The 26,077-nt window shown below is 37.3% G+C and overlaps 7 protein-coding genes across 7 annotated transcripts in view; 4 read left to right on the plus strand and 3 right to left on the minus strand.

Moving 5' to 3' along the window:
• Positions 1-310: 310 nt before the first annotated feature.
• Positions 311-2,410, plus strand: PKNH_0618300 (WD repeat-containing protein 70, putative; the record flags this gene model as incomplete). The annotated part of the gene is made up of 1 exon (XM_002261818.1): positions 311-2,410. One exon carries the CDS (start codon positions 311-313, stop codon positions 2,408-2,410), a length of 2,100 nt encoding a protein of 699 aa, XP_002261854.1.
• Positions 2,411-2,788: 378 nt separating this feature from the next.
• Positions 2,789-5,467, minus strand: PKNH_0618400 (pre-mRNA-splicing factor CEF1, putative; the record flags this gene model as incomplete). The annotated part of the gene is made up of 1 exon (XM_002261819.1): positions 2,789-5,467. One exon carries the CDS (start codon positions 5,465-5,467, stop codon positions 2,789-2,791), a length of 2,679 nt encoding a protein of 892 aa, XP_002261855.1.
• A 1,629-nt stretch (positions 5,468-7,096) lies between these two features.
• On the plus strand, positions 7,097-8,971 carry PKNH_0618500 (bromodomain protein 1, putative; the record flags this gene model as incomplete). The annotated part of the gene is made up of 3 exons (XM_002261820.1): positions 7,097-7,778; positions 8,001-8,075; positions 8,307-8,971. 3 exons carry the CDS (start codon positions 7,097-7,099, stop codon positions 8,969-8,971), a joined length of 1,422 nt encoding a protein of 473 aa, XP_002261856.1.
• Positions 8,972-10,594: 1,623 nt separating this feature from the next.
• PKNH_0618600 (aspartyl protease, putative) lies at positions 10,595-13,128 on the plus strand (the record flags this gene model as incomplete). The annotated part of the gene is made up of 8 exons (XM_002261821.1): positions 10,595-11,081; positions 11,207-11,268; positions 11,424-11,462; positions 11,628-11,689; positions 11,883-11,962; positions 12,134-12,197; positions 12,349-12,386; positions 12,527-13,128. 8 exons carry the CDS (start codon positions 10,595-10,597, stop codon positions 13,126-13,128), a joined length of 1,434 nt encoding a protein of 477 aa, XP_002261857.1.
• Positions 13,129-15,993: 2,865 nt separating this feature from the next.
• On the plus strand, positions 15,994-17,462 carry PKNH_0618700 (KIR-like protein; the record flags this gene model as incomplete). Its single annotated transcript, XM_002261822.1, has 3 exons — positions 15,994-16,014; positions 16,181-16,927; positions 17,232-17,462. The coding sequence occupies 3 exons, from the start codon at positions 15,994-15,996 to the stop codon at positions 17,460-17,462; spliced, it is 999 nt and encodes a 332-aa protein (XP_002261858.1).
• A 3,670-nt stretch (positions 17,463-21,132) lies between these two features.
• PKNH_0618800 (uncharacterized protein) lies at positions 21,133-22,467 on the minus strand (the record flags this gene model as incomplete). The annotated part of the gene is made up of 2 exons (XM_002261823.1): positions 21,133-21,834; positions 22,384-22,467. 2 exons carry the CDS (start codon positions 22,465-22,467, stop codon positions 21,133-21,135), a joined length of 786 nt encoding a protein of 261 aa, XP_002261859.1.
• Positions 22,468-25,964: 3,497 nt separating this feature from the next.
• PKNH_0618900 (SICAvar, type I) overlaps positions 25,965-26,077 on the minus strand; it is a gene marked incomplete at both ends in the record, with an annotated part of 18,872 nt that continues 18,759 nt past the window's right edge. The window contains one exon of the mRNA XM_039113662.1: positions 25,965-26,077. This exon is cut by the window's right edge and continues 301 nt beyond it. Within this exon, the coding sequence (XP_038969542.1) occupies positions 25,965-26,077 (113 nt within the window).

The following is a 26,077-nucleotide window of genomic DNA, read 5'->3' on the forward strand; positions in this document are numbered from 1 at the left end:
TGATAAAAGAACACGGCGGTGGCGAATGCAACGAAGCGAATATGCTCCGATTGAAAAAAAAATATATAAAATGGCATAGTAAAGCAGCGTGCGAATCACGAAGGGGTGCGCGATTCTCCTCCGGAGGACCCCTCAACTGTCCTTTTTCAGACCAAACGAAATAAGAAAAAAAAAAAAAAAAAAAAAAAAGAGCAACAAAGTACCCACGACAAAGCTCGATTTTTACGCGGCGCTGCGGGAAGGGTGGATCCCTAACACACGAGAACTGAGAAGAAAACGGAATCACCCCTTAACGGAAGAATTGCCCAGCATGATGGAGAACGACGCGGGTAAAAACCTAAACGGAAGGTCAGGCGAGTTGAACAACCAAAGCGATGACGTTGTTGGGGATGACGAATACCCAGAGGAATTTTCCGAGTCTGACGAATTCAATGAATTTTCAGGAGGGAGCGATAAAAGAAGCGATGAAGGAAGCGACGATGGTAAGGATGATGATGACAACAATGATGATGACAACAATGATGATGACTCCGATAATGGAAGAGCAAAAGTGCGATTTGCCAAAATGAAGGAAGAAGTTCTGCATGTACACAAGAAAAATATAAGCGGACTGAAGACAGTACGAAAGGGAAGTAGCCTCATACTGACCGGCAACGATAACTGCATCCGCATATATGAATTTCAGAGTATGAACAGGGAGGAAAAAAGCTACTCCAAAATTATTAGCCTAGCAGAAGGGTCCATCATCCCATCAGTAGATGCGACTAGTAACCTAATTCTGGTAGCGAATGGAAATAAATCATATGTGTATGACAGGACAGGAAAAATAGTGAAGAATACCATCAGGGGAGATATGTACATTACCGATGTTAATAAAACGAAGGGACACACCAGAAGTGTTAACTGTTGTCGCTTTCATCCATGTAATGAAAGCATCTTCGTAAGTGGAAGTTTAGATAGCACCGTTAGAATTTGGCACTTGGAGAAAAACAATTGTTACGGGATTGATAAAGAATTAGTTCATCATCAATGTTTAAAAGTGGTAAATGAAAAGAACATGATGCAAAATAATGTTCTCTGTTGTCAATTTGTTCGCGATGGGAATTCCATCATCTTGGGGTGTGAAAACGGACAGATAGAAGTGAGAAATAAAATATCCAATGATTATATGTATAGCCCAAAACCTAGGCAACACATTCCTAGGGAAATTTCCCATTCTGATTCCGTTGTGGATATTTTGACATGTAGAAAACAGGATCACTTTTTTTTTACCAGGAGCTTAGATAACAGCATTAAGTATTGGGATAGGAGGAACCTCCAAAGGTGCGTTAAAACCATTGAATGTGTTCCGACAATTTTTAAGAACAGCAACATGTCCTTCTGTGGGAGTGATGAGCGATACCTCGTGGTAGGTACACAAGAAAGGAAAGAAGTTGTAATGGATAAGGTGGCAAATGAGCGTGCCGTAGGAGACCAAGGGGTTACTGATTCTTATGGAAAAAATTACGCACCCCATGAAATGAAAAGAAAGGGAGGTGACTTATATGACAACAACTATGTGAAGGTTTACCAGGGGGATGAAGACATGGAGCAGTTCCTAAACGAAGTGGCTTCTTCGAACAAAACGGAAAAGTTCATAAAAGGTGCACTAAGGATTTACGACTCGTATGGAGAGGTTTTCAATTTGGTGCATGAGAGGCCATACGAAGGGGCTGGAATCATATGTACGCATTTTAATGACCATATAAATCAGCTCTTTTTGGGCACTACGGATGGGAACTGTATCGTATATTATGATGACAGTGATGGCGACCAACACAGACATGGTGAACAGCCCATCGGCGGGGCACCCATGGGAAGGAAGAAAAAAGGAGGAGTTCTTGAATACCTATACAAAGGCGTAAAAAGGAAACAAGAAAATGCCTCCTTTTACACGAACTCTGAACACATATATAACCTGGATAATTTGCCAAAGGAAATAAAAATAACTGACACTGGAAATGTCCTTATAAGGAAGGACATGATGAATAAGAAGGTTAAAATGAACCCCAAACTCAGCTCCTTCACGGCAAATGCATATGAGAAGAAGAGGCAAGTAGGCATGTACTCAAAATATATTGTAGATGATAAACCTAGTGACAAGAACTCGTCCAGCATCCAAACCAACAAGGGGATGGAGTATGAAGAGGAAGACATTGTCCAAAATTTGCGAAAAAGAGAGCAGAGCAAACAAGGGGAGGATTATTTTATGAATGTCTACAAATATACGCAGCCACGTGCCATAATTGACTATTCCTCTGGAGAGGAACAAGAGTATTCGGAGCTTCTGAAGAAACCCAAGTGCCCCCAGTGTGGGGTTAAAAACTGCGTCTGCGGGTTTATGCGCTCAGGCAGGAAGCGCGCGCAATGAGTCGGTAAAGTATACTGATTGCGGATCAGCACGCCAGATAAGTCGGAAAATAATAACCATGCAGTGTAAACCCTATACCTGTTATCATCCGGAATTAAGATTCCCCCGTCGGAATGGCCTACACCCTTTACAGAGTTACGTTTTTACGCAGGTGGGTAGTTCGCCTGCTCTGTGGGAGAAGTGCTGCAGCGGGGCATCAGCACGTGCGGTTTGTTGACAAAGTCAAAGTGTACAAAAAAAAAAAAAAAAAAAGGGAAGAAACGGTTGGCTGGGAAGAGCCATTACCATTTGGTCTGTTCTAGGGCATATCATACGGTTTAGAGTTCACCTCCGCTGGATGATATGTCCCAAGGCGGCACCACCCTTTTTGCACCTAGTCTACTGGACGGAAACCGATCTGGTGTCTCCCTCCCGCAAACGCTTGTTGTCCTGAAGCAGCTCGACGTACAGCCGCTGGAGAGACTTGTGGTACTCAATTTCTTTTTTGTTTTCCTCTCGTTCCTCCTGAATGCGCTTACGGGCATGTGCTTTCTCCCGCTCATGCAGAGCGTTCAGCGCGTCCTTCTCGTTTGAATAATTTATATACGTGTTGAATTGTGAATCGAAGGATTTTTTATAACCCTTAATTTTTAGCTCATAACCCTTTGTATATATGTCGTATTTGTTTTCTGTTTTTTTATATAGCTCAACATTTTTTTTAATAAAGTTGTTAAGCTTGTCGCATGTGTTTTTGTAACTTTCTTTGATATCACGTTCGCTCATGCAGTCGATAAACGTGTAACATTTTTTCGCGGGGCAGAAGAGTACTTTCTCGTTTATTTTGCTCCATGTTTCTACATTGTGTTGTTGGCGGATGGGCAACGTAGTGGCTTCATTAGAGGGATTCAACCCATTTGGCTGTTCCTCCTCGAGTTTTCCCACATCACCATTCGCTGGCGTAATATTTTGCAACTCATCCTGGACAAACTGGATGGCCATTCTCATGTACGTCTTGTCTACATTATCTAGAGGGACCCTTTTCTGAATGGGCGTGCCATTTTTCATTGGGTAATTAAACATATCATTTCTGATCAAAAGGTGCATTTCGCTAAGTACTGCATTTTCCACCTCTTTTGATGTTTCCTCCTCTAGAGTGCTAGGCATGGGTACGGATGGGGTTAGATTTATTTGGGGAAGGAAATATGGTCTTGGCAAATTCCACCTAATAACTTTATTTTGGCTATTAAACCTTTCCTGTTCCTTTTTAAGTTGCTCCATTTTTTTCTCCTTTTCGATATCTTGCATGTCTTTTTCTACCTGAACGGGTTCATATTTTATTTCCGACTCCTCTTCATTTAACTCTTCCGGAATTTGTAACTCAATCACATTGGATTCTTTTGGCAAATGTGCTAGGGAAGATTTTATGAGCAATTTAGCTCTGTCAATTTTTTCTTCGTAATCCTCATCGTACAATTCGCTTAGCAGAGTATTCCCACCCAAAACGGAATTTTCATTTTTTCCAATTTTGTAAGATATTAACGACTGGGCATAGAGACTTGCATTTTTTTGGTAGCTCCTAATGTCATTTATAATTTTCTCCTTTAAATGGTTTCTCGCTTTGATGGGAACTTCATTCTGGTTCAATTTTTTTGAGTTTTCTATTTCTTCTCTCACTGCTTGCACATTTTGTGCAATATTTTCCGGTTCATCGTGAAGCATAGGAGAGTACTCTTCTTCATCATCCCCATTGGGATGGTGCGCGTCATCCTCAACCTGCTCCCCCCCCTGATTCTTCTTCATCTGCTGCTTTGTTTGTATGGAATCCCCCATCCCAATGATGGGTTCGTTCACATTTCTTGATATAATACTTTGTGCGGCTTGCCGTATGCCAAAATCTAGTTTGCTTGAAAAGGCAATGGATTTACTGTAAAAGTTCGTTCCGATGGATGAAAATTTGTCCCTCTCGTTTAACATAAAAGGGGAGCTGGTCACACTTGGGAGAATATTGCTAACGGCTAATCCGTTTTGGTTGTTCTTTTCATTTTGTTCTTTTATAATTTTATTGAACGAGCTAGCTTCTTTATTTATTTGAATTATTTCTTCCAATTCATTTTCGTTTAAAATGGGTTCTGGTAGATTCAGTCGAACCCTTTTTCTCAGATGACTCAATTCGTTGTACTGCTTGTCGTAATTTTCGATGGCTGAAAGGAGATCCTTCTCTTCATTATTATTTCGTTTACCTTTGGACGATCCTTTCTTCCTCGAAGCATCTGCCTCATCATTGTCATCGTGCGGACCCAATGCTACATCATTTATATTATTCACGTCCATTGATTTTATGCTTTTAAATTTGTTATCTTTTTTTTCATCGAAATGGGTAAGTGACTGCTCTTCACTCACGTCGAAGAATCCCTTGGCTGGTTTTCTTTCGAATAGAATCTCCTTCACATGATCTATTCTATGTTTATCATTTTTTTTGTATCCCGTGGTGGTAGAAACAATTCCTGCGGCTTTTAGCTCTCTTTTTTTTTGCAACAATGCCAACCGTCTAGCTTGTTCTAACTGCTTTTCTCTGGCCTTCCTTTTTGCCTTCTTCCCTTTGGTATTTGCAAGCCTTGCTTTCGCCTCTGCTAACATTTCTTTTTCGTCTTCATCCATATCCACGGGATCAGCCTTTGCAGGTTTCGTTTCCGGTGCAGGATCTATTTCCCCTGGTCGCAAATGTCTCGGATTTTTGTTCTTGTCGTATACCTTCCCTTCTGCTTCATCCAGGAGGTATTCATAATGATCCAAACACTGCTTGGCTGTTCTTCCAACTATGGGTGCAATTGTTCTCCATTGTGTTGGAAATAGCTTGGCCAGATGTAGGAGTTTCTCTTCTTCCTCCTTACTCCATTCAGTTTTTTTCACTGATGGGTCTAACCACTCATACCACCTGGCCTTGCACTGTTTGGCTGACTTCCTCACCAGAAGAGACGCAACTCTAGACCAATTGTTCAGGCCGTACTTCATCACAGCCGCCTTCAGCACCTCATCTTCGCAGTTCTTCCATATTCCTCCCTTAATTTGGATCCTCATGGTTGCGTTAGGAAATGACTCAACAAAGAATGTTCGACGGAGTAAATATTTACAAGTATACTTGAGCGTTGGGCACAAAATCAAAGATGGCGCGAGGTGTGTCGTTCAAGCATTCTCCGCTGGGTAAGGCCACTCCAGGTAGATTCACAAAAAAGGGGGTGCTACCTTTGCATATGCATCCATATGGAATGCCGTGTGGGCGGAAAAAAAAAAAAAAAAAAAGGAGAAATTCCCTTACATTAAAGTATTTTCCAATGTCTCACCCTTCTTTCCACATTTAGTAGCCTCATCAAAGTGATCAGCGGAAACTACTTTTTGATCCAATCGAAGGGGGCTCAAACTTTGGTTGAAAGGGTTTCTCCGTTATGTTGTCAAGTGGGAGAGATTTTCTCATTGAGGGGACACTTTCCTCTCATAGCGATTTCCGTTTTGAAAATATGGCCAAGTTATATGTTATTTCCTGACCCTGCGGAAAATTCGTCAAGTGCAAGTGTAGGTTATGCCTAGAAGATGGTTCTTCATAAATACAGGCCAATGAAATGTAACTTCCTCCGGGAAAAATGGAATGTCGCAGCTTCGAAGTTTCCAACGGGGACACAAAAAAAAAAAAAATGCACGTGGCATGCAAATGTTACGTATACTCACGTTGTATGTACATTCATGTACCTGCCTACGCTTAAATTTGTAGAAAAAATTTCCATCACAAGTGGAGGGCCAAAGCGGAGAAATTAACGCGCGGAAGGCCTCTTCTGGGAGGGGGCAATTAAAATAAGTGAATTATACAAGGATATGTAGTTACCGGGGAAAACACATGCGCGCGCGTGTACGTGGGGGTAACTGCGCTATCGAACCTTGTACAAAAAAAAGGGGACCTAGCCCATGCCAGCAACGTACATACAATTGTAAAGAGGCATAACATTTATAAGGTATACAAAATAACTACAGTTGGCTATGTGCGCATAAAATGCCATTTCATTTATTCTCTGTTCCAAATTCGGGTGAAGTCCCAGTGAGGTGACTTTTTTTTTTTTTTTTTTTTTTTTTTCTTTTTTTCAATTTGCCAATTTCAAAATTTTACATATAAAAAAAAAAAAATAAAATAATAGTAAAAAAATGCTTTTCAATTTTTTAAAAAATGAAATAATTTGTTGTGAGGTAGAGAAGCCTTTCTTATTTGACTTTTTCTCCTCCCCCCTTCTTTTTCCTTCTGTTTGTTTTTTTTTTACGCCTTTGCTTTTGCTCTTTTTGTTCTTCCTTTTTTTTTTTTTTTTACGTTACTCCAACAAATTGCCTACTTTTTTCCTCACAGGCATATTTTTATTCCTCCCCTCCTTTTCTTGTATACTTGAATATTTTTCCCCGGTCATCATTTGCAGCCACCACCCCATTAACACACAGACCGCTTGATTACATTTCCACGTAACGTTTAAGGAAACGGGAGAAGAACATGCTATGGTAACTTCGCCGGCACACCGCGGAGGCATCATCCACGCTACACCATTTCCATCGTATCGGCCACTCCGAATACGAGGATATTGCGTAGCTTCCGCTTATTTAGGCAGACCACCCAGATCAATTCCCATCACGGGGACTGGACAACACGCCACCATATACAGAGACTAGTAACAAATGGTACTTGAAGACTTTAACTCCCTCCCCCTAATAAAATCCATAAGAGAAGACAACCTTGAAAATGTACTCAAATTCCTTGAAGAAAATTACAAAGAGTATGAAGTCAATGACAAGGGAGAATATAGTAGCAAGATAGAAATAATAGATAAGCAGACACACTCCACTCCTTTGTTTTATGTGACTGCTAGAAAAAATGATGAAGAGTCGGTAGAATTATGTAAGCTATTGATTGAAAGATTTGCTATCTGCAATCCCACCTCAAAAGATTTAATGAAACAGACTTGCTTGTTTTATGCCGCCAGAGAAGGGCATACCAATTTATGTACGTACTTAATTGAGAAGGGTTGTAACCCAAATGACGCGGATAATTTTGGACAAACATGCCTATTTTATGCCTCCAGAGAAGGGAAGACTGAATGCGTGGAGGCTTTAATAAAGAAAGGGGCGAACCCTAACCTACTCGATTTGAATAAACAGACTTGTTTGTTTTATGCGTGTAGGGATGGGAGGTACGACACGGTGAAGTGTCTGCTGGAGAATGGGGTTAACCCCGCCATCAAAGATGCACAGAGGCGAACCGCTTTGACGTTCGCCAAGGGGAATGGGCACAACAACATTATCAACTTACTCAAAAATACCAAGACAGTGACTAAGCCTTCTGCGGAGGCGGCCACCACAGGTACGTACAGGCGCGATATTTGTAGCACAACCCTCTGTTCGATATTGCGTTAGTGCAATGCTTTCATATTGTTGTGTATCCTTTGTTTGATTTTCCCCTTGAGAATCCACCATTTGGCGCAGGCATGCATGCTTGATTGCAAAACGTGCCTTCCACATTTTAAAAGGACAAACATGTAACCTAATTCTTCCCTTCCATACCTTTCCTTTAAATAAAACGCAGCGGGTGTCCAAGGAGGGAATGTGAAAAGTGAAAGCAACGCAATTTCCAGCACCCCGGGGGATTCCAACAGTAACGGTAAAAAAAAAATTTGTGACAACCAGAAAAATGCGCGTCCCTATCTATATGTACAGCGTGCTATTTGTGTAAGCGAAGTGTGGGTGTACCATCCTGAGCAGAGGAGTACATTCTGGTTGGATATTCCAGATTTTCACCCTCTGGTATCCCCCCGCTTTTTTTTTTTTTTTTTTTTTTTTTATCACATTTATATTTATCCGTTCGTTAAATTTGTTGCCTCTCTTTTAACAGTTAACGCCCTGCGAAAGAAGTACAAGCTACAGTACAGACCTCTGGAGGAAGAAGACCCGCAGCTGTGGGTGGATGCGCCATTGATAAAGTTAAAAGAATTTGAGAGGAAATTCCCTGATATAGCTTTATGGACAAGGAACATGACCACCACACCGAATGTAGAAGTAAACCACTCAACTGACCCCTTCAACAAGCAGTGGTATCTTATAGCGAACCAAATAATTCAGAGTCTAAGCAAATACGAAGGAGGACATATCTTCGAAAAGCTAGTAGACGCGAAAAAACAGAATTGTCCAGATTATTATGACGTTATAAAAAATCCAATGTCATTTAATTGTGTAAAAACTAAATTGAAAAAAGGGCAATACGGATTGCCGACTGAATTTATTAAAGACGTCCAATTAATTTTCGATAATTGTAGTTTGTACAACACATCGGGATCTCTTGTTGCCATTACGGGAAAGAACATCGAAGCTTATTTTAACAATCAGCTAATAGTGACAGGATACAACAACTTCGTGACCAAGGCGAACACAATAAACGAGCGTTTGCAAAAAGTGGAAGATGAAAATATCAAGTGGAGTGCTGAGCACGAACAGATGGTAAAGGAAGAACAACCCGGCGAAGGAAATACAGAGCAGGAGGCAGTCGCACCCGCCGCTTGATTTACGGGTCTACATACAACCATTTTCGTATCTTCCTATTTACCTACCTGTCAAATGGATTATTTTCAACAGACGGTGAGAGAAAATAGGGGAACGGCAGCATGGCAGAAAAAAAAAAAAAAAAAAAAAAGGTAGCACCTTTCCGTGTGAGTGGGCTGGAAGCCCTGTGCCAAATGATAATTGCATTAAAACTTATTCATCACCCATCTCCGATTCGGTTATGCACTAGGCTGCGAACGTGTCGTTCATGTGACCGTCAATTCGGTAACCAATTCGATTGCCAATTCGATTGCCAATTCGATCGCCTATTTAATCACTAATTCATTTTTTTTTATTGTATCTCTTCTTACACTTCATGTTATTTTGAATGTCTGCAGCTGCTCAACCGTTTACTCACCTCTTCTTTCCCCTGTCACGTCGCCTTTTTGGTCACCCCATCGGTTTTCCACGCTTATTTGCGAATTTGTAAATTTTCCAAAATGTAATCTCACGAATGGAAATATGCACGAAAGTAAAGGAAAAGAAAAAGGAGAAAAATCCAATTCTCTACCACATTTGTGTCTTTCTTAAAAACAGACTGAATTAAATTATTTCACTATCATATTACGTTACGAAGATTTTTAATAAAATATGCTTGTAGGCATATATACTAATTTTTTTTTTTTTCTCATTTCAACACTGTGTGCACGTAATTATGCCGGTATATAGGCATACAGCATTTTTTGTTTTTATTATCACTCTCCATGTGAATTCTGATGTAACTTAAGGTGGATACCATTTTTATGCGGTTTTATCGGTATTTTTTAAGACATTTTTTGAAGGCTTTTTTTGAAAACTTTCTTTTTTTTATCCCTTCTAATAAAAGTGAAAATGAACAAGAGGGTAAAAAGGCTGGGATGACGAGAAACAGGAAAGGGAAGAGAGAAAGGAATTTCGCTTTTTCGCAACCTGTTTCAATTTCCCATGTTCCTACACTTTCCATACATTTGGTCCCCGTTGGGCGTTTCACTTGTCCATTTCGGCTAGGCGGATCGTCCTTTGGAAGCTTGCATGCCACTCCACGGGGGGAGCAAAAAAATTCAACCAACTTGTCTACATGAGGAAAACGTATTTTTATGTCATTCTTTTCGATCACACCAATGCAAACGATTTTGTGTGTGTCTGTCTGTTTGACGTGGTGATTTTACCATTCCTTCACTTCTTACCTGTACGTTTTGAGCAAAGTGCACACTTTTTTTTTAAGTGTAAAGACATTAAAAATTAGTCAATGCAAATAAAAAATACGCAAATGGGAAAATGGAAAAAGAGGCGATGAAGGATCTGCGGGTAAGACAGCGCTTAACGAAAAGGTGAAATTAAGGGAAAGTCCAAAATGGGGTAATACAATGGAATGGACATTTTTCTCATCCAATTAAGTGAATAAATAGGAATGTTTTAAAACTGTTTTTTTTTTTGTGTGTGTTTGTTCTCTTTATCGAAGGAGACTTATCTTGTTTCTCCGTCGTTGACCTGTGGCCACAGCTACCTACACATATATATGTATATGTCTGTTTGTTTGTGTTTTTTGTTCTCTCTTTTTTTTTCTTTTTTTTTTTTTCACCCCCATTTGTGAGGGACGTTATGATGACGCCCAACATGGTTGCGCGAATTGGCTTCTTGTGCCTTCTGAACATATGGCTAAGTACATTTTCATCTTCCCTTCTGAAGAATACAATGGGGAGCAACTTTTACGTTGCGTCCCATGGGGTAGATAAAATGCAGATGGATTTTCCGCATCGCGTGCATGGTGATCTTACCTCAGAAAAGGCCAACCAAAAGAACAGCCCCATTTTAATCAAATTGATCAAGGAAGACATACCATCAAAAAAAATGACAACATACTATGGCCAAGTGGCCATCGGGGAGAAATCGGAAAATGTGATAAATGTTTTATTCGACACGGGTTCTACTGAGTTTTGGATTCCTTTCGAAAATTGTAGAGGAGATAATTTTCCCGACTCTCACAATAAATATAAGCGCACGAAATCATTTAAAAATAAATTTAACAAGGAAGGCATCCCAACGTTGTTGGAGATTAATTATCTCAGTGGGAAAATCATCGGGTTTGACGGTATGCCAAGGTTGTTGTACCTACATAAGTGTGTTGTGACGGCCCTATCGATGTTACCCTGTCGCCATTTGCATATAATTATGTGTAATTCTTATCTACATACATGAGTCATACCAACTGTGCAGGATACGACACCATAAAGTTAGGCGCAAATCTGTCCGTTCCGAACACAAACATTGCCTTTGCTGTACGTGGGGGCGGAAAGGAAGGAAGACAGACCTACTTGATTGTTTCAGGGTCTTGGTCTACTAGCTATTTTAGGGATAATCATATATGTTAAAAAAAAAAAAAAAAAAAAAATACTTAGGCCACAAAAATTTTTTCTGATCATACTTCTTACAGACGAAGATAGAAATACCCGTCTTAGAAGAATTTAAGTGGGTAACATTACATAGTGATTTAAATTGTCCTTCTCATATTTGGAGAATATCTTCCGAGTGCATTTCCACTTCAGGGCACACTACTTTACAATTACCTTTGTCCATATAACTTCCCTCCCCTTACTTTTTTGTATTACCTGCCTGATTCTACGCCCACACAAACAAGGATGGTATTTTAGGTCTCGGGTTTGAGAACGCGGATTCAAGGCAGCGCGGGATTAAGCCTTTGTTAGTTGGATTTGTTGCCTCCCCCCGGGGGGTGGTGGCCAATTTGGTGGCCCTTTCAGTCTTACACGAATTGCCCCTTATCATCCCCGAGGGGGAATGACGAATGGAGGTTTTTCCCCACCAATACATAAACATTCGTAAGTACATACCTATGAGCATAAATTAATACCCCTCTATACTTAACTCTTCTTAGCTTGGACCATTTGAAGGATGAAAATATCTTAACAGAGATGGGCTACAAGAACCAGTTTGGCTACTACCTATCTGACGGAGGTATGAGTGTGCATCTGACTTGTCACCATTCGAGTGCGCACGTCGACCAGAAGGAGTTATGATAGATCCGTCCTGAAGATGAATTATCTGGACATATCGTCTGCAACATTTGCCCCCTCATCCGTATCGGCTACAAGTTATGACAGCTTTGATACACCTTCTTTTGCGCAGGGGGATTTATCACCTTCGGAGGGGTGGACAATCGGTTGAAGAGATCACCCGAGGAGGAAGTTATGTGAGTCTATACCTCACAGAACATTTCTATTTCCCCAGTCTGGAAGTCCATTGATCAGGGGTGCCAACATGTGCATGTTTGTATGCGCATATATATTGCTTAACCATTTGTCATTTTACCCCCCTTCATTATTACCTTACAATATGGATAGGTGGAGCCCCGTCTCGACCGACATGGGTTTTTGGACAAGTGAGGGAGGCACTCAAGTGAAGGGATTCACATAGACAGATGTTGGAGGGATGAAGCTCAGACGTCCACATATGTGTTCATTACTATTTATGCGGGCACGAGTGTTTATGTGTGCCTCGCTTCTTCCCCCCCCCTGCCAGTTGACATCATGGGAGTAAGGAAGGAATACGCACCAGATGTTAGCGTCAAAGGGAAGGTGGACGAGGTTGTCGTGAAGTACGAAGGTTTTCATGATGGAGGGAAGAAGTCCATTGTTGACACAGGGACGTTCTTCATATATGCTCCGAAGAGAACAATGGAAGGTTACCTGAACGATTTGAAAGTAAATTCTTGTGAGGATAAAGAGAAGCTCCCTTATATTGTATTTCAAATAAAGTCCAAGGGAATTGAAGGGATAGAAGGTTCAGCCATCATCGAATTGGTTATGTCGCCAAACGACTACGTTATTGAGTATTTGAATGAAGAAAACTGGACCAGAGAATGCGTCCTCGGAATTGAAGCGGACGAACACAAGGACGAAAGCCAAATAGACGGATGGACACTGGGACAAATATTTATAAAATCATACTACACCATTTTCGATAAGGACAATTTACAAATAGGCTTCGTTAGGAGTAAAGAAGAAAGAAGAAACAATAAAAAGGATGACCATTTTAGGAGGTCATTTCTTAACTTAAGGACAAAGAGGAGCAGTGATAATGCCCGTCAGAGAGGGACTTACAGTGGACCCCTCTTAGTTTAAAGAGGTATGCTAAAAATTGGGATGACAACTCGCACATCTGGGGTAGGCCAAAAATCTGCTCATTAGAGGAAAAAGAACTGTTTCTTGTAAAATAGGACGGAATAGTTCTGCAAACAAATTTTCCTTTCTTCAGCTATAATTGGCTGTTTGATAATTTTTTTTGCGAATTTAGAAAAATATATCAAAATGGGTACTTGCACCGTATGTACGTGCGGGCGGGGTGCAAGCCGTTTCGCACGTTTCTCTTCTTCGTATTCTTGCAAAAAAAAAAAAAAAAAAAAAAAAGGTTTGCATGCTGCGGAAGGCGAATAAGCTACCACGCAATGCAAACCTTTTTTTTTTTTTTCGTTTGGCTAATATATATATTTTTTCTGTGACAACAGTTTTTTTTTTTTTTGTGACTATAATTTTTTTTTTTTTTTTTTTTTTTATCTTCTGGCTAATTTTCTTTCTGTGACAAAGTTTGTTATTAAATCACGATATATTTTTCTTTTTTCAAATTCCACATATCGGGCTCCCCTTCTCCCGTTGGTGCAGTATCCTTTTAATGTGTAGTATCCGGTTTGGTTTGTCTGCGAGGAATTTTTCCTTCTCTACCCCACCCCCTAAAGCAGCTAAAGCTAACCCCCGAAACCTTATTCCAACGCCCCTAAAAATTTTATTCCAACACCCCTAAAACTTTTATTCCAACACCCCTCAAACCTTACTCCTACACTCTGCAACTTTATTCCAGCACTCTACAACATTCTTCCTATAAACTGAATCTCACTTCTATCACCCCACAAGATCATCATCATCCTTTCCCCTCAAACCTTCTTAATTTTTTTTTTTTTTTTTTTTTTTTTTTTTTTGGTTGCCTGGTTGTGGTGTACAGTTTCCGTTTTTTCCCCCGTCATCCGGTTTGTGTGTAGTATGCGGTCTCTGTCTGCGAGGAGTTTTTCCCTTCTTCCCCCTTACTCAACTAAAGCTAAACCCGGAACCTTATTCCTAAAACCTCAAACCTTATTCTGACACCATTACAACATTATTCGGACACCATTACAACCTTATTCGGACACCCTTATCACCTTATTCTGACACCCCTACCACCTTATTCCTACACCACCACAACGTTATTCCAACACACCTACAACCTTCCTCCTCAACCCGGAATCTGAATTCTGACACCCCCACAACCTTCATTCCTAAACCCGGAATCTTACTTCTGACACCCCTACAACCTTCATTCCTAAACCCGGAATTTATGTCCTAACACCCTTACACCTTCCTCCTAAACCGGGATTCTAAGTCCTAACACCTTGAGACCTTTGTCCTAAACCCGGAACCCTACTCCTAAATCCGGAACCCTACTCCTAAACCCTGAACCTTACTCCTAAACCCGGAACCCTACTCCTAAATCCGGAACCCTACTCCTAAACCCGGAAACCTACTCCTAAACCTGGAACCCTACTCCTAAACCCGGAACCCTAAACCCTAAACCCTGAACCCTAAACCCTAAACCCTGAACCCTAAACCCTAAACCCTGAACCCTAAACCCTGAACCCTAAACCCTAAACCCTAACCCTAAACCCTGAAACCTAAACCCTAAACTGTGAACCCTAAAATGTGAACCCTAAAATGTGAACCCTAAACTGTGAACTCTAAACCTAAACCAAAACCTGAACCCTAAACTGTGAACCTTAAACCATAAACCCTAAACCTTGAAACTCTAAACCCTGAACCCTAAACCCTGAACCCTAAACCACTAAAACCTAAACCCTAAACCTTGAACCCTAAACCCTAAAAAACCCTAAACCCTGAACCCTAAACCCTGAACCCTAAACACTAAACCCTGAACCCTAAACCCTAAACCCTGAACCCTAAACCCTGAACCCTAAACTGTGAACCTTACACCATGGACCCTAAACTGTGAACCTTACACCATGGACCCTAAACTGTGAACCTGAACCCTGAACCGGTTCCAGGGCGGAAAATGGTGCACATGGGATATTAAATATAATGTATCATTTTTTTCTCGAACACGTATATAGAGTGAATACATGTAATGCCATATGCATCTATTATAATATGTGAAAATTTTTTATGAATAGCATTTCTCTTTTTTTCCTATTCGAGGCGATCGTAGCATAAGCATATCCGAAGAAGGAAGAGGAGGAGGGAAGAGAGCGTATATATGTATATGTAGTGTATAATGCTTTTTATATATGGTAGAATTCGTTAATGAACTTTTTTTTTTTTCTTTTTAATGTAATAATGAGCATAAAGTAGAAGGTTAAGCATAGTTGTAATTCAGGAAGGAGGAATGTACAACTTCTTTGTACGTGGCATACGGAAGAAATATATAACAACATATGCGATTCTATGTTTTGCATTTTGAATTCTATTATATAAGGAATGTATATATGTGTTCAGGTATGTTAGGTTCGGTTTTTCTAGATGTTTATTTATTTCTTTTTTTTTTTGTATTTATATATATTTCACATTATATAGTACTATTATCTATAATTCCTGTGCACGTTTATCGAAAGGGTTCTATCTTTTATGGGGGGGTATGAAGGGATATGTGTATTAATGATTAAAGGAAGAATTTCATACATATACATACATATGTATATATGTTTATATATATACATATATAGGTGTACATATGTATACGTATGTAGATACATATATATATGTATAACGTATATGTATATCAATATATATATACCATATATGCATATATATGTATATATGTATAACCCATTAGGGGGATAAGGAAGATTTTCCCTATACACATTTATTATAAATGTACGAATGTACAAATCATTATTAAAGTAGAACTTATTTCTTAAGAGAGGAATGTATACATGAACCGTAGTTATAATGGCGGGAGATATACTTGGGGTATGTTACGTTATTTTATATATTTTTTATTTTTTTATAGTTTATAAGATAATTCTTCATAGCATACACCGCATAAATACTTTTCATGAATGCATCAATAGAAAAAGTGGAAAATTGTAATTATATATAGAATACGGATGCTTTTACCTAAATTGCCTTTTTATAGAGGAAAAATTTAGAGGGATTACAGTCATATTTACAGTACTATAAGATGTTCGAGAATGGTTTAACGACTTGTGAAGGAGATTCATGGCCCACACAGACAAAAGTTACGTTAGGGGAAAATCCGAATCTTAAAGAATATGAAAACCAAATTGTACGGGCTCTATGCTATATAAAGAATATGAGGAGGGGACAATTAACCAATAATAATAAGTTCTGTGATTTTTTCTACTTCTGGGTGGGAAATATTTTTTGGAAGAAATTTAAGGGGAATACTACATCATTCAAAGAAGCTATGGAAAAGGTGAAAGGAGCAATGTCCCATGGTGGAACTGACCATGGCTGTTCTTTCCGCTTTAAAACTGAAGGGATGACATTTTTCCCACACTGGAAAAGAGTGTATGACTATCTTACAGACCGTACTCTTATAGGGGAGACCTTAGGATCTGGTGATCACCCGTGTACTGAGACATATCATATTTATTTGCAAGCTATTCGATCTGCTTACCGAACTGTGCGAGCACAATGTATACAGAGCGGGAATAATGATACATTCTGTGAAGAAATGAAAAAAGTAAATGGTGGAGACGATTTCGGGAGCGTACCCAATTTAAATTGCACAGTAGTATCCGAAATTGAAGCTGCTGCATTATACAGCTCGAAGTCTGGAACAAGCTCTGCCCTCTCTGGTGCTATTTCCTCTGGATCGGTATTCTTAGGAATTCCAACAATACTGTTCTTTTTATATAAGGTAAAAAATTACCATTAGAATAAAAATCCCCCAAAAATAAATAATAATAACCATTACACATACATATATATATAGATATGTATATATGTATGTATATGTATATATATACACCCTGTACCTACGTATATAAATGTACCCATATATGCACACACATATGTGGTATATGTAAATATATATATTAATATATATATACCGGATGTAAGTAAATAGAGATATATATGTGTATACTTATATATTGATATATACATATGTACGTACATATTCACACGGACGTACAACGACAACCCCTTTTTTCTTGTGGTAGTATAATTTATTACCTAATTGGATAAATAATACCCTCTTCAAAAAGAACAACGGCAGTAGAAGTGTAAAGAGTAACAGGAGAAATGGAAGACATAAAAGAGAATCTACCATCCGCAACCATTTTGATAACCTAACGGACACTTCTACCGAATATTCATCAGCAGATAACTCTACTCTCGGAGTAACGGACCGTGATACAAGTACAGTGCTCTCTGTCCCATATATTAGATGATAATTCCTTTTATTTTCTTCTCTTTTTTTACTTTCTTTCTCTTTCTTCCTTTCCTTCTTTTCATACAATTCCTTTTCCTCTTTTTTTTTTTTTTTTAAATATTAATTCTTAAACTTATTTTTTCTTCTTCTTTCTTTTGAATTAGGTGATTTCTCCTTTTTTCTTTTACTCTAATCCTCTTTTATTGTGTGCGTTAATTTTTAATTTTCCATTTGGCAACATAAATTTCTTCTGTTGGTTTATGTATTTATTTCATTTATTATTATTTTTTATTATTTATATATATTTATTTTTTCCAATTTATTTTATTTTTTCCATTTATTTTTATTCTAATTTATTTTTTTTCCTTTACCACGTCTTTCTCTTTTCTGCAACATTTTTTTTTCCGTGTAATTCTGCTCCGCGCGTACATGAAAATATCCGTTGCAGTTCGCGCAACAGCAACAGATGTGCCGTATCTCGTTTGCACTTTTCTGCTGCGCGGGGTGTGTCATTTACGCGATACGCTTTGTACAATCGACATAAAACTGTGCATACACTTTTTTACGGAGTTATCATTTTAAATGGTGTTCACATTTAAAACTGTCTTTGCACATTTAATGCACTTCTTCATCTAAAACTGTAAAATACATTTCACATAGTTTCCATTTAACTGGTTCCCATTTAACTGTGTTCACACATTTAATGCAGTTTTTCATCTAAAACTGTGCAATACATTTTTTTACGGAGTTATCATTTAACTGGTTCCCATTTAAAACTGTGTTCGCATATTTAATGCAGTTTTTCACCTAAAACGTTGTTAACATTTTACGCAGTTATCATTTTAATTGGTTGACATTTAAAACTGCGTTCGCACATTTAATGCAGTTTTTCATCTGAAACTGTGCAATACATTTTTCTACGGAGTTATCATTCAAAATGGTGTTCATTTTTAACTGTGTTCACATTTAACTGTGTTCACATTTTACGTAGTTTCCATTTAACTGGTTCACATTTAATTGTCTTCACATTTAACTGTGTTCACATTTAACAGTGTTCGAACATTTTTTTTACGCAGTTTTCATTTAAAACTGTGCATACATTTTTTTACGTAGTTTTCATTTTAACTAGTTCACGCTTAATTGTGTTTGTACATTTTTTTTTTACGAAGTTTTCATCTAAAACTGTGCATACACTTTTTTACGGAGTTATCATTTTAACTGGTTGACATTTAAAACTGTGCAATACATTTTTTACGGAGTTATCATTTTAACTGGTTCACATTTAATTGTGTTCACATTTAACTGTGTTCACATTTAACAGTGTTCGAACATTTTTTTTACGCAGTTTTCATTTAAAACTGTGCATACATTTTTTACGGAGTTATCATTCAAAATGGTGTTCATTTTTAACTGTGTTCACATTTTACGTAGTTTCCATTTAACTGGTTCACATTTAATTGTCTTCACATTTAACTGTGTTCACATTTAACAGTGTTCGAACATTTTTTTTACGCAGTTTTCATTTAAAACTATGCATACATTTTTTTACGTAGTTTTCATTTTAACTAGTTCACGCTTAATTGTGTTTGTACATTTTTTTTTTTACGAAGTTTTCATCTAAAACTGTGCAATACATTTTTTACGGAGTTATCATTTTAACTGGTTCACATTTAAATGGTTTCCATTTAATTGTGTTCGCACATTTAATGCAGTTTTTCATCCAAAACGTTGTTAACATTTTACGCAGTTATCATTTTAACGGGTTCACATTTCATACAGTTTCCATTTAACTGGTTGACATTTAACTGGTTGACATTTAACTGTGTTCACATTTAAAACTGTCTTTGCACATTTAATGCAGTTTTTCACCTAAAACTGTGCAATACATTTTTTTACGGAGTTATCATTTAAAATGGTGTTCACATTTAAAACTATGTTCGCGCATTTTATGCAGTTTTTCATCTAAAACTGTGCATACACTTTTTTACGGAGTTATCATTTTAACTGGTTCCCATTTAACTGGTTCACATTTAACTGGTTCACATTTAACTGGTTAACATTTAACTGGTTGACATTTAACTGGTGGACATTTAACTGGTTGACATTTAACTGGTTGACATTTAACTGGTTCACATTTAACTGTGTTCACATTTAACTGTGTTCACATTTAACTGGTTCACATTTAACTGGTTGATATTTAAATGGTTTACATTTAAATGGTTTACATTTAACTGGTTTACATTTAATTGTGTTTGCACATTAAATGCAGTTTATCATCTAAAACGTTGTTCACATTTTACGTAGTTATCATTTTACCTGGTTCACACTTAACACTGTGTTCGCACATTTTATGCAGTTTTTCATCTAAAACGTTGTTAACATTTTACGCAGTTATCATTTTAATTGGTTGACATTTAAAACTGCGTTCGCACATTTAATGCAGTTTTCATCTAAAACTGTAAAATACATTTCACATAGTTTCCATTTAACTGGTTCCCATTTAACTGTGTTCGTACAATTTTCTAGGCAGTTTTCATTTAAAACTGTTGATACATTTTACGTAGTTTCCATTTTATCTGGTTCACATTTAACGGTGTTCACATTTAAAACTGCGTTCGCACATTTAATGCAGTTTTTCATCTAAAACTTTGCATACACTTTTTTACGGAGTTATCATTTTAACTAGTTCCCATTTAAATGTTCACATTTAACTGTGTTCACATTTAACTGGTTCACATTTAAAACTGTGTTCGCACATTTTATGCAGTTCTCATCTACTAAAACTGTCAACACAATTCAGAGTTTTCATTTTACGCAGTTTTCATCTAAAACTGTGCATACACTTCTTTACGGAGTTATCATTTTAACTGGTTTACATTTAAAACTGTGTTTGCACATTTAATGCAGTTTTCATCTAAAACTGTCAACAAAATTAAGAGTTTTCATTTTACGCAGTTTCCATCTAAAACTGTTCACAGAATTAAGAGTTTTCATTTTACGTAGTTATCATTTTAATTGGTTGACATTTAAAACTGCGTTCGCACATTTAATGCAGTTTTCATCTAAAACTGTAAAATACATTTCACATAGTTTCCATTTAACTGGTTCCCATTTAACTGTGTTCGTACAATTTTCTAGGCAGTTTTCATTTAAAACTGTTGATACATTTTACGTAGTTTCCATTTTATCTGGTTCACATTTAATTGTGTTCACATTTAACGGTGTTCACATTTAACGGTGTTCACATTTAACGGTGTTCACATTTAATTGTGTTCGTACATTTTTTTTTTACGAAGTTTTCATCTAAAACTGTGCATACACTTTTTTACGGAGTTATCATCTAAAACTGTGCATACACTTTTTTACGGAGTTATCATTTAAAACTGTGCATACACTTTTTTACGCAGTTATCATTTTAACTGGTTCACATTTAAAACTGTGTTTGCACATTTAATGCAGTTTTTACGATGTCTTACATATGTTTGTGAGTTTAAACCAAAAAAAAAAAAAAAAAAAGAAGAAAAAAAAAAAAATTAAAGAGGAACGATAAAAAGAAGAAGAAAAGAAAAAAAGAAAGGAAAAAAATTACACACCATAATCTTCTTAGCAAAAATATCCTCTCATTTTTTTTTTTTTTCTTTTTGGGATTAATTTTTTTTTGGTGTAGATTTCATAGTCCTGATATATATTTAAAATTTTTCTCTTTTGTTACATTCCTTCCATTTCCAACAATAAAATCCAAATAAGGCACCTATCACAAGGAGTCCTATTATAGTAGGAATTACATATACTGCTTCTATAGAGTTCAATGCCGTCTGGAATGTGGAAAGAATATCAATAGTATTATCCTTGCCTTTCCCACATTTAGGGAGAAAGAAATGATTCCCAGCCATACCTGCGCTTGCACAGTAGGCAAGTGCAAAATATATTATCACCATAATAACCACCGCAAAGAACATCATCCAACGTGGATGTTTTTTACCTTGACATACACATTTCTTCCATAAAGCTTTTAAAACATCCTTCACTCTTTTACTCCTTTGGGAGAAACTTTTATTTTTTGGTGTTCCACTCTTCAAGGTTCCAAAATTTGCAGTTCCAAAATTTGAGGTGACGTGGTTTTTTTTTGGTGTTCCATATTTACTTGTAGGATGAGGGTATTGTCCCCCAAAGGGGGGGGAAGTTCCCCCCTTTCCCCTCCTTACAGAGGGTTCCCCTCCTCCCTTTTTAAGGGGAGGATGATAATCCCCATAACCCTTATGGGGAACATGTGGTCCATCACTTCCTAATGTCTTTAAATGACCATTTCCATTATTTATATCGTCCTCTGATGAGTATAAACTGTTTGAATCTGACACATCATCATCATTTAATGTACTTAATGCACTCACCTAAAAAAAAAAATGTATATATATACAATATATATATATATATAGAAAATATGAATATGTAAGGAATGTTCTAAGGGAAAGGGGGGGGGAAGGTTTTCCTTCCCCCCCATCCCCCCCTTCAAAGCATACTAAACCCTAACCCCGGAACCCTACTCTGTATGACCTGAAACCTTATGTCTATAACCAGGAATTTGACTTCTAACACCCCCGAACCTTAATTCCTAACCCCCTGAACCTAGAATCTTACTCCTATACACTGAACCCTGAAACCCTAAACCCTAAACCCTAAACCCTAAATCCGGAACCCAGAATCTTACTCTTACACTAAACCCTATATTCTAAACCCTAAACCCTAAAATCCCTGAAACCTTCCCCCGCCCTTCCCTTTTTTCCTTAAACATGAATAATAAATATGAATAATTATTTTGGCGTGGGGGCAAAATAATATATAATATATATATACATATATATATACGTTTTAGCCCACACCAAAATTTCCCCTATAGTTGTAAAAAATATTACAAAAAAAAATTTTTCTGTTATTCATACCTGGTGGTGATAATTGGTTTGATACCATAAGAATAGGTATGCAAAGATTAATATGGATGTTTTTATAAAAGAAAAAGATGCCATTTTTTCTTTTTTTCTCCACTGTATTTGTTTTGCTTTACTTTTATATATTGTATATTTGGTTTGTTTTGCTTCAATTTAACATGTGAATATTCTATTTGTCCTTCGCTATATAAATTTATATTAGAAAGAATATCTTTATTAGAAAGAATATTTTTATATTAGAAAGAATATCTTTATTAGAAAGAATATCTTTATTAGAAAGAATATCTTTATTAGAAAGAATATCTTTATTAGAAATAAATATCTTTATTAGAAGGAATATCTTTATTAGAAATAAATATCTTTATTAGAAAGAATATCTTTATTAGAAATAAATATCTTCCTTAGAAAGAATATCTTTATTAGAAAGAATATCTTTATTAGAAAGAATATTTTTATATTAGGAAGAATATCTTTATTAGAAAGAATAAGTTTTAAAGAGCAAAAAAAAAAAAAAAAAATAAATAAAAGAAAAAAGAAACAATTCATTCTAAAAAAAAAAGAACATCCACCACATTCTAAAAAAAAGAAGAACATCTCCCCTCATTTCCAACTATTATACAATTCATTTCCCATTCTAATGACAGTATTCCACCATAAGGAAAAAAAATATATTGCCCCCCCCACTTTTACAAGGAAATAAAAATAATAAAAAATATATAAATAAAAAAAAATAATAATAAATTAAGGAAAATAGATAAAAAAGAAAAAGAAAAAAAGGGAAAATAAGAAATAAAAGAAAAGAGTGAAAAAAAAAAGGCAAGGAGAGAAAAAAAAAAAAAATGTACGCAACTCTCCTCCATCAAGCATTTTTTCCAATTGCATTTCTTTTGTTTTCTTCCCTCTTCTTTTCATTTCCTTTCACCTTCTTCTTTTCTTTTCCTTTTTCTTTCTCCCATAACTTTTCCTTCTCTCTTTCATTTTCTCCTTACGTTTATTCCCTTTCCCACAAAGAAAACACCTTCTCCACCTTTATACATTCATTATACATGAAAGCAGTATTCTCCATAAATATCCATCCTTATATACACCTATACATTCTTCTCCCATAGAACATTCATGCAAGTACATAACCTTAAACCCTAAACCTATACTCTACAAACATTAACCCTAAACGTTGATCATAATTTCACCATAACCGTGAAACCTGATCCTACATTCACCATAACCATAAATCCTGATCCTGCTATCACCATAACCCTAAACCCTGATCTAACATTCACCTTAAGCCAGAACCCACTTTTATCCTTAACCCGGAACCCACTTTTATCCTGAACCCTAAACCCACTTTTATCCTTAACCCGGAACCCACTTTTATCCTTAACCCGGAACCCACTTTTATCCTTAACCCGGAACCCACTTTTATCCTTAACCCGGAACCTACCTTATTTTTAACCCAGGAACCAACTTTTACTCTTAACCCGGAACCTACCTTATTTTTAACCCGGAACCAACTTTATCTTTAATCCGGAACCAACTTTTACCCTTAACCCAGAACCTACTTTTACCCTTAACCAGGAACCCACTTTTACCCTTAACCCGAAACCCATCTTATCCTTAAGCAGTAACCCACTTTACTTTTAACCCGTAACCTCCTTTTATCCTTAACCCGGAACCCACCTTTACCCTTAACCCGGAACCTACTTTATGCTTAACCCGGAACCCACCTTTACCCTTAACCCGGAACCCACCTTTACCCTTAACCCGGAACCTATTTTTACCTTTAACCCGGAACCCACTTTTACCCTTAACCCGGAACATACGTCATCCTTAACCCGGAACCCACCTTACCCTTAACCCGGAACCCACCTTATCTTTAACCCGGAACCTACTTTTACCCTTAACCCGTAACCAACTTTTACCCTTAACCCGGAACCTACATTATTCTTAACCCGGAACCTACGTTATTTTTAACCGGGAACCCATTTTTATCCTAAACCCTGAACCCACTTTTATGCTTAACCCGGAACCCACTTTTATCCTTAACCCGTAACCCACTTTTATCCTTAACCCGGAACCCACTTTTATCCTTAACCCCGAAACCTATTTTATCTTTAGCCCAGAACCCATCTTATCCTTAACCCGGAACCAACTTTACCTTAACCCTAAACCCTGATCTTACATCCACCTTAACCCGGAACACACTTTTATCCTTAACCCGGAACACACTTTTATCCTTAACCCGGAACACACTTTAATGCTTAACCCGGAACCCACTTTTATCCTTAACCCGGAACCAACTTTTACCCTTAACCCGGAACCCACCATACCCTTAACCCGGAACCAACTTTACCTTTAACCCGTAACCAACTTTTACCCTTAACCCGGATCCTACCTTACGCTTAACCCGGAACCAACTTTACTTTTAACCCGGAACCAACTTTTACTCTTAACCCGGAACCAACTTTTATCCTTAACCCGGAACTAACTTTACTTTTAACCTGGAACCAACTTTTATCCTTAACCCGGAACCTACTTTACCCTTAACCCGTAACCAACTTTTACCCTTAACACGGATCTAACTTCACTTTTAACCCGGAAAGCACTGAACCCTGCCATTTCCGCATATTCTCGTTATTCTGTATAAACTTTTTGTGTACAATGTATGTGTACTTCGATAAAGTTGTTTGTGCCAACACGTATGTACACACAATTTTTCCTTGTATCCGATATGCGTTTGTTTTTCTTTTATATCTTGTGACCTTTTTGCAACTGTAATATATTTCATCATACACCCTCTTTTTTTTTTTTGGGTGTTCGCGGACCGGACACATCGCAATATGAGCGCGCGCTTAACCTCCTGCTTTCCGCAAAAAAAAAAAAAAAAAAAAAGAAGAAGAAATATTTTTCGCAAGCGGAAAAAAAAAAAAAGAAAAAAAAATATTTTTCGCAAGTGGAAAAAAAAAAATAATAATGTTCTTAAAGAAAAAAGAAGAATGTTTTTTTTTTTTTTTTTTCTATAAAGGAAAGTTGTCCTTTCACCAAAAAAAAAAGAAGGAAAAAATTTTTGCAAACAAAATAAGAAATAAATATGGAAGAAAAAATCCTTTTTTTTCCTTCCTTTTTTCTTTTTTTTTTTTCAATAAAATATAAAAAGGGGGAAAAAAAAAATAAAAAGGACAAAAAGGGGTATGAAACCAATATCCTTCATCTTAAACAATAAACCCTAAACTTTGAACTCTAAAACCTAAATGCTAAAACCATAAAAACTAAACCGTCAACCCTAGAACCTAAACCCTGAACCGTGAACCTGAGACCATAAACCCTGAACCGTGAACCCTAGACCCTGAACCTAAACGCTAAAACCATAAAAACTAAACCGTCAACCCTAGAACCTGAACCCTGAACCCTGAACCCTGAACCCTGAACCTGAGACCATAAACCCTAAACTGTAAACCCTAAACTGTGAACCCTAAATTGTGAATCCTAAACTGTGAATCCTAAACTGTGAATCCTAAACTGTGAACCCTAAACTGTGAACCCTGAACTGTGAACCCTAAACCATGAAACATAACCCCCTAAACCATAAACCCGGAAGCTAAACTTGGAACACGTTCCATAGGAACTCGTTCCAAAGGAACACCTTCCATAAGAACTTCTTCCTTAGGAACCTGTTCTTCTCCCATTAATT

Source organism: Plasmodium knowlesi (assembly GCF_000006355.2).
Source record: "Plasmodium knowlesi strain H genome assembly, chromosome: 6".
In the NCBI taxonomy this organism is placed as follows: domain Eukaryota; phylum Apicomplexa; class Aconoidasida; order Haemosporida; family Plasmodiidae; genus Plasmodium; species Plasmodium knowlesi.